At 37.4% G+C, this 8,576-nt stretch overlaps 2 protein-coding genes across 2 annotated transcripts; both read right to left on the bottom strand.

Moving 5' to 3' along the window:
* Positions 1-89: 89 nt before the first annotated feature.
* Positions 90-679, bottom strand: LOC131166506 (embryo-specific protein ATS3-like). Its single transcript, XM_058125104.1, has 2 exons — positions 182-679; positions 90-101 (listed from the first exon to the last, which is right to left on the bottom strand). Exons 1-2 carry the CDS (start codon positions 677-679, stop codon positions 90-92), a joined length of 510 nt encoding a protein of 169 aa, XP_057981087.1.
* Positions 680-1,652: 973 nt separating this feature from the next.
* On the bottom strand, positions 1,653-8,328 carry LOC131167068 (uncharacterized). The gene is made up of 5 exons (XM_058125842.1): positions 8,001-8,328; positions 5,647-6,083; positions 3,475-5,488; positions 3,025-3,231; positions 1,653-2,294 (listed from the first exon to the last, which is right to left on the bottom strand). The coding sequence occupies exons 2-5, from the start codon at positions 6,018-6,020 to the stop codon at positions 1,977-1,979; spliced, it is 2,913 nt and encodes a 970-aa protein (XP_057981825.1). The 5' UTR covers positions 6,021-6,083; positions 8,001-8,328; the 3' UTR covers positions 1,653-1,976.
* Between the last annotated feature and the right edge of the window lie 248 nt (positions 8,329-8,576).

Here is an 8,576-nt window from a genome sequence, read left to right as displayed (position 1 = left end):
TGAGCTGTGCCTTTGTTTTTTCTCCCCTTTTATTTATTATTCCAAGTGAAATTGCCTTAATAAATACAGGTGGTGCTGTAGGTTGGGAATCACGATTCAAACTACAACATTTTTGGATAAAAAACCAAAAAATTACTATAGTCTTTTAATTAGAGTGACAATAATCAAACCCGAACCATACATTCTCTGGCAGAAACTTCCTAAAGTAAAATGTGTAAGAGATGGGTACTGCAAGACCACTGTCCCTTTGATGAAGCACCTTCACCCAACCTGGTCTCCAGCCATCTGCTCCAATTCTCTTGAGGTAGAGAGAGCACACCCAGTGGCTCATGCAGGAGCCCCTTGCCCTGAACATGTCAATGCTGCACCGCCCAAACCCATTATATGCAGCACCTGGTTTCTTCAAGCCATGTTTTGGAGCAACCACCAACTTAGGGTGCGTGAGATGCTTGGCTATGACCAAGTTCCCAGCAGAGTCGCTGAATCTGGCACTAACATGATCAGTGGTTTCGGCTGATGGGGCACATGTGGTTTCGATCTCTATAGAGTATGAGCAGTTTCGTAACCCTGAAACTTGGAAGGCATGGTTGGTGAACTGGCTTCCATTTGCTGGAGAAATTATAGTGGCAATGATCAAAATGTTTATAAAGCTGGTTAACATTTTTCCCACTTTCCCCATTGGGAGTTTGCTTGTTTGAAGAGACGGTCGTAGGGGCTCTCATTTATAGATTGCAAGGGTTTTGGGTTCCTGTGGTAGATTCTTGCATGACATAAAGGTAAAGGGAAGAGCATAAAGAGGGCGGTATACTGGCTTACTAATCGAAGGCAAGCATTAGCAGCAGTGTAAATGGATTACCATGAGAAGGAAAAAGATTCCCCACTACTTCCAGCCTTTTTAAAAACCATGGCACATTATTAGATTTCATAAGTTTTATGGGGATATCGAATATTAGATGCCGATGCCGAACCAAACCCAAGGTTTTAGTGGGAATCTTTCAACTTTCAAGGCAAGCCTATGGTGAATTATCGGGATTTACTGTGATGGTTACCTCTTTCCACTTATTTTTCTTAAGTGGGGGTGGGGGGAGGATTCATTTTTCTTGGCAAAATAATATATTAAAATAAAATAAAGGCGAAGTCTATGTTTGGAGAGATCTTGAATTTAAATTTGTATTGGATTTGGATAAGATCTAATTTAAACTTGTATTAAAATTTGTCTAAATTCATCTAAATTCAAATTTAAGGTCCGAAATTCATGCTTCCAAAGGTAGTGAAAGTATATTTATCCTTAAAAAAACATATCTTGCATTTGGAAAATAGCATAAACCTTCCTTAACATTTAAATATAATGATGTCAATATCATTTTTATTAGTTGACTATCTTTCAAGTCAACTGATGCCCTGCCCTTCTTTGTAATTTAGCATCTAAATTATAAAAAGATTTTTAAAAATTAATATAATATCTATTAATCAATAGATCTTCCAGTAAGTATATGTTTTCTTTCATCATATCTTACTCTTTGAAGGTCAAATTTATCCACCATCTCTTGTTGAACACTGAATGTGTCTTGGCAAATCTGAAAGGAAGTTGGTGAAAAAAACTGATGCCTTAAGAATTAGCCAAAAAAGGAAAAAAATATCAAAAACAAAACTGAAGGAAAAATTTGTAGTTCTTTTTTTCTTCCCACAGACGGCAGACCAATACATGTATACAAAAAAGCAAAAGCCAATACAGCAAAGGGAGATATCCAATAAAGCATTGCATGAACAGTTTTTTTTTTTTTCTTCCTGATTTTGACCAAAGGGACACCAACTACAATATTGAAACCCGCCTTTTACAGAAGAATAAAGGTATATATTCTGTTGACTAAATGTGGGAGGGGCGGAAGCAAACTCAAAACCACAACTTCAAAGTCTAAGCTATGAACAGTGTGTAATTGATTGCTCATCTAACCAAAAGCTCCACTTATTTTCAATCATTCCAGTAGGAATTCTCGTGCAGATTCAGGACTGGCAAGGAGGTCAAAGGTTTTGTTACCTAGCGTGTCTTTTAAGATTGTTATTTGACCTTCTTTCAAGAGTACATCTTCATCAAGGGTCTCTACCTTTTTCTTCAACAAGTTAACCTCTGAGTTCAATAGCATGTTCTTCTCACTGTACTGCTTCACTTCTTCCCACATCAAATCTCTCTCCTCGGAAACTTTCGGCAGTATACCCCTTATAATCGTTAATTCTTTTGTAGATTCCTGAACTTCGTTTTGGAGGCGGTTTATGCTATCATCCTTCTTCAGCATCTTTTATGAAGAAACAAGAGATTAGTTACCAAATTCACATAAATAAAAGCCACAAGTGGAATGAACACCTAAAACATAAAGGTGCAAGTGTCGTGAGATCTCTCATTCATTATTATTTGAGTAAAACTAATACAGGACTAAACTTCTCCACTAATGAATCTAATTATATATTCAGATTCTCGCAGATGTATTCAAGTCGTGATTTACCTTCTATGCATTGCCACACCGATTTCAGTATGCTCACTTCAGTTAAGCTCAGATCATAACAGCATTTTGTACCAGGAGGCATGACTGAACTTGTAGGCTTTTTTAAAATCTTCACTCTCAATTTAATCACTGAATGACAATGCCAGCACTTAAAAAGCAGTTCCTCAATCTATAGTTCCTCTTCAAATTTTACAGATAACACTCTTTATGAAGTTCTCTTTTTAATGGATAATCATAGGGGAAACATTAAAATGGTCACTTTTGGGTATCACCCAGCCAACTTTAAGTATTCCCTCTTTCTGCATTTTACCTAAACTACATTCTGTAAAACTTGTCTTTGTCTTGCTTAACTTAAAAATTATGAAAAAGCATCCTCTATTTTGTGTTGTCAAAAGGTAAATATTAAAGATGCGTCTATTTCAGAGAAATCAATTATTTAAATATGGACAAATCATAATCTGTAAATATAGAATTCAAAGGTTAAGTTTCCAGAGTAATGGTGATCACTACATTACAGCATTACCTGAAGTTCAAGATCTTTCAACTTGTGGGTGGCACACGACAAGGTATCCATTGCATTTTGGACTTCACATTTGACGATGTCATTGCCTCGTACAGCGGTTGCCAATTCTTCTTGCAGTTGCTCAACTTCCAGCTCTTTAGAATAAAGCTTGTCTCGTAAAACACTTGTTAATAAAATCTCTTGTTTAAGCTCAAATCGTATAGATTCCTTCAAAAAGAAGACAACACAACAATACAGCGATTACATCAACTCTCCAAGCAAAACAGTATCGCAAATTAACAGTTTGAAAACCAGAGGTATTGGGAATTGGGATAAAGACAAGTTTAACTCAAAAGAATGTGTTTGTAAAAGAAAAGAGGGGGGTAGGAGGGGGGAAGACAGCAAAGAAACTTATGTCGAATGATTTTGCTTTTGAGACAGCTTTGAGAATAAATCACAGTCCAAATTTACCTCTGAAGTTTGTTCATTTGGTTGCCCTGATCCACCATCATTTGAACACTGTGGCTGGGATTCTAAAACAACCATGCTGGACTTCTCCTGCAGTATAGTGGACATTGTCTGCAAACTCTTTGTGAGATTTTCAGCACATCGTTTGAAACCCTGGACTTTCATATCTGATTCAACAACAAATTGCCCATCTAAACCACCTTTAACAACTTCTATACCATGCTTAGCGTCGAAAGTATAGCCTGATTTCCCCTTAATAAATTCTAGTAACTTTGAGCAGAGCTGGTTGCTCTCTTTGAGCAATAACAGACCTTGACTCTGCAAGCAGCAGACGCGGGTCCACAGTTCCTGGTCCAGCTTATAAGTAGAAAAACCGCCCTCTTTTCCAAGAATTTTTAGACGGTTTAGTAGGTTAATATTCTCATGCCGAAGAGAATCAACTCCAGACTTGTATGATTCAACCTCCTTCCTCAATGCCTGTTCGACTCCTGTCAGTCTCATTTGCTCCATCTGCAATTTATCCACGTGCCGGTCCAAACTTTCATAAGATTGCTTCTTCCTGATCTCCTCACCAAGTCCTTCTCGCAGCCCATCAATTGTTTTCTCCTGTTCACTACAGGTTCTTAGTAATCTTGTAATGGATTTGTGCAACTCCTTACACTCTTTCTCCTTCTCTTCATAATTTCTTTGGATGCAACCTCGTTCTTCTTCTGCTACCAGATACTTCTCTTGTAAGATAGAAAGATTCTGCTGAAGATCTCGATTCTGCTTTTTTGCTTCCTCCATCTTTGTAGACAGGTCCTTAAGTTGTAATTCTGACTGTGCTATCATGCTTCTTCTCTCTGCTTCCCTCTCATGAAGGGAAGAAAGTTCCCGTTGGAATAAGACATTCTGCTCTGCAAGTTCCCTTACCCGCTCACGAAGCCTCTGCTCTTCTGACTGGTATTTCTCAAGCTTGAATGACCAGTCACTCGACCTTCTGTCCAACTCCTTTTCCAATCCTGATTGCATCTCATTCTTCTCCTTCTCTAACCTTCGGGTTTGCGAGTCCAATTCTGCTTTTGCCAGTCTCAGCTGTTCCTTAGCAGAAGTCCTGTCTTCAATTCTACCCTGTAAAGCTGCTGAAACCTCAAGTGCCAAGCTTATGCGCTCCTCGATTAAATTTCTAATTGTCTGAACCAAAGATGGCACACTGAACCCACCATCTGGAAGAAAACTTTCCTGCTCAATCTCTTCAGAAAGAAACAAGAACCTCTGTTCAGCTTCCTTGAATTTTCTACGTAATTCCATGTCTGTATCCTCTTCGTCATCAACAGAATTTAGAACCCCACATTTATCATAAAAAAAACAGTTTTGCTTCTGGAAACTTGATACTGCCTTGGGATGATACCCATTGATCGTTTCATAAGGTTCATTCAATGGAATATCTCTTCGACCCATTCCTTCTGAATTTGAACCAGAGCATCTATTCAAGGATTCACCATAAACATCTTTAACTGTAATTGGGATATTAGGGTCGCAACCATTCAACATTTTTTTGGTAGACACATGTGAATGAGAAAGTTTGTCGATCACACTCTTTGCAAGTTTTCGTGGAGATTCATGCCCAAATCCATTCTCTGCCAAATCTTTAGATGAAAAATAAAGCTGAGTCCCTGTAGCTTCTCTAAATGAGCAAGAGCTTGGTCTATCTTTGATAACATCGACCGGTGAGACAGGTGCTGCAAACTGAACTCGTGGGGGACGCCTCCCACCACCATTTCCATTGCCAATATTATTTCTCTGAGAAGAACTGCTCCTGGGCCTGCTCCTTTCCTGCTGCTGTTCTCCATCAATATAGAGGTCCAAAACTCTACTTGAGACATTGCTGGAGCACGAGGAAGAATTTCCTGATGAATCATTGTGAACTCTGGAAGAACCAGCATAATCAGGCTTTTCTGTTCGATGTACATTTTGAGAAGCAGCTGCTTCAAGTCTTTTTGCTTTTAATTGCCTCTCTGGAGTTGTAGAACGAGAACTAGCAAGTACCATAAGCACAGAAAATTGGATTTAGACAGCAATATCTTCATTAAATGTTTCTGAAACAATGACTACATGATTTTTAATTTTGATTATAAAATGGAATGTTTTAACAACAGTTACAAACTCCAACTAAAAAACTTAAAAACGTCTCACCAAGATGAACGATCAAGTTGCAGAGGCAAGATACTACCGCTGCTACTTGAAGGAGATCTACTTTGCTCACTTGCACAGGACAAGTTCCTTTGGCTGAGCCCACTGCTGCTGTTAAAGACTGCTGATGAAAATGAGAGGCTCCTTCTAAGACATGGAGTGGTAGCAGCACTCTGGGTTTCAGATGCTGGTTTCCGGACTTTAGAAGACAGTCCCTTGGGGCTTCGAAAATTGTTATCAACCTTGTCTCTAGATTGATTGTTGAGCCCATTTTCCAACGGGTACTCCCAGTAAACTTGCTTATCTGTTGATGGCAGAGGAACTTGATTGTTTCCACTGCTGGATGAAGAAGATTTGAAAAAGAATAGCTTCTTCATCTGCGAGTCTTCAACCAGAATTGATTAACATGTCATAAAAATTCCATGTCGTCAATCAGTCTCCTGTATCAAAGTGCCATAAAGGATGAATCATGGATCTGTGATGAAAAAAGAGAACATCTCTGCAAACATCATTATGATAGTTGGGGCATCACAAGACGGAAAGAGGATGGAGGAAATTTTTCTCAATCCGTGCAATATGTCATACTTTCATAGAAATCACACAAAGTGGAATTTTAATTAAGAAACATATTGTTAAAAAATGTAGATATAAGAATGGAAGAAACCTGGAGACTAGAGAAGAGGTAATCTTTTCAACATAAAACAAGATTCCCCAATACAAATGTATTTGCTTAAATGAGGAAGCTTACAGCTAGAAAAAATATAAATGATTTGTCAGATAAATCATTTGAAAAAAGAGACTTTTGGAACCAAAAAGAATAACTTCAAAGTTCTGAACTTCAGGTGAAAATCATTCAGATCATTAGCGTGGGAACAAAGAAAAATAACCTAGGAGAAATAGTGAATCTCACCGCTGCAGCATATAATGTTCACAAACCATGAGTGAGCATGACAATATATGAACCAAACCCAAAGCTCAAAAAAAAAGGCTAATGAAGGTTTCACTATAAAAACAGAAACTCTCTTGATAAAAAAAAATAGCCTGACTCAAAAAACCAGAAAGTGCACACATGCATGGAAATTTAGAACCTCCATTCCCAACACATGGACAAATTAAATTCAAAAAGCAAACTAAAAAAAATCCACATTCATATGAACTAACGAAACATAAAAGCTACAAACTTTGCTTCCAGAAAATGCTTCATAACTTTTTAACACAAATAATTCCAGAAATTTGAAAAGTGGAACGGCATGGCATCAAACAAATGCAACTATCCAAACAGGTTTTGCAACAAAATAAATATCTATGGATGAAAGAGGAGAAAAGAGCATTAGAAAAATAAGAAAGTAAGCTAAACAAAGAACATACAACCAAGATTTTCATAATAATAAGTAAATAAGTAATACGCTAGAAATTTTAAATTGATCAGTAAATTAATTAATAAAAAGTATAAAGGTGAAGTAGGTGCATAAATAGTGTAGTATAGGTTTCAGCAACCTTTGTCTGTTACAGAAATCATGAATTCAAGCATAAAGAAAGTAAGAAACGAACGTGTCAGAGCTTTTGTTGCATCACACTAATACCCTCATCCCATCATCCTAAACCCGTTCTTGCTAAACCCTAAAACCTAAAACTTCTCATCAAATTTACGGCTAACAATAATATAGAGTAATATACTCTCACGACAATCTCACCCCACAACACAACTCTCGCGCTCTCTCTCTCCCAAATTCATCAATACCAGAAATCCCATCATAATGCAATCACACAATTCGATCACTTTTTTTAGAATTGTAATCTAAATAAATTCTTGTAAAACCCTAAAACCTAAACCTCTCATCGACTTTAAGGATAATAGTAATAGTCGCAATAATAATAATGATAAAATACTCTCACTACAAGACTGTCTCTCTCTCTCTCTCTCTCTCTCAAACTCATACCAGAAAATTCAATAATAATCCAAGCAAACATAACTCGATTACTTTTTAGAACTGCAACCTAAGAACCATAAAGATTTCAAGATATCAAAAAGAAAAAAGAAAAAGAAAACCTGAACAGTCCAATTGATTAATGAATTGAACTCTCGAACGCGCCTAGAGAGAGAGAGAGAGAGAGCAATTTCACACTCTGTTCTCCTTCAACGGTAAAATGATCGTTGTGTAAATTTTTTATAAAGAAACAACCAGAATTAAAAGAAGTTACCGGTAGCGAAGCAAGAGCTTCTTGGAAATTCAAAATTCAAAATAAAATCCCAACTATAAATCTCGGATTTCCAGGAAACTTAATACGGTATTCATTAATATAAACTAATATTCCATTTATAATAACAGACAGGCAGAGATAATCGAGTTACTCACCCCCGGTATAACGGCGATGGCGGCCGGCTGTGAAATACAGCAGGAAGTACCCTTGACGCCGGAAATTTAACGCCGACAGCGGAATTCCACGCCAAATCGATCGAAGAATATGGAAAGCAACGAGACTCTTTTTCAGTGATTTTCTTTAGACAAATCAAAAGGCGAGGGAGAGAGAGAGAGAGAGCAGAAACCCGCTTTAGCGAACAAAGAAGGGCAATTTCGTCTAAAAAAATAATGTTCAAAATTTTGGTGCCCGCGGAGATGGCGGAGCAGGAGCGTCCGCCGGTGAGGCCCACTTGGGTGCGCTCGCGTACATCGAACGCCGTAGTTCATTGTTTCTGGCCATTCAAAAGTTGACGCGTGTCTAAGCTCCGCTTCTACCACCTTAGTATATAATGATTGAAACCATTGTAATCCAGCCCGACCAGTACTTTGCTTGTGAAAAATATTTTTTTCTTTTTTAACAATTTATAAAAATAGCATCTTACTTTAATTTTTTAAATAATTTTTTTTCAAACTCATCATACCCATTAAAAAACTAAAACAAATTATTTTTTTAAATTCTGTGAAATATAA

This window comes from Malania oleifera, chromosome 10, assembly GCF_029873635.1.
Source record: "Malania oleifera isolate guangnan ecotype guangnan chromosome 10, ASM2987363v1, whole genome shotgun sequence".
Taxonomy (NCBI): domain Eukaryota; kingdom Viridiplantae; phylum Streptophyta; class Magnoliopsida; order Santalales; family Ximeniaceae; genus Malania; species Malania oleifera.
This window is presented reverse-complemented; position numbering and strand designations above follow the sequence as displayed.

Coding starts and splice junctions, on each gene's coding strand:
- LOC131166506 (XM_058125104.1), bottom strand. CDS start 679: ATGGGGAAAGTGGGAAAAATGTTAACCAGCTTTATAAACATTTTGATC.
- LOC131167068 (XM_058125842.1), bottom strand. CDS start 6,020: ATGAAGAAGCTATTCTTTTTCAAATCTTCTTCATCCAGCAGTGGAAAC. Junction 3,232..3,474: donor CAAATGAACAAACTTCAGAG/GTAAATTTGGAC, acceptor TTCTTTTTGAAG/GAATCTATACGATTTGAGCT. Junction 2,295..3,024: donor TGAAAGATCTTGAACTTCAG/GTAATGCTGTAA, acceptor TCTTCATAAAAG/ATGCTGAAGAAGGATGATAG.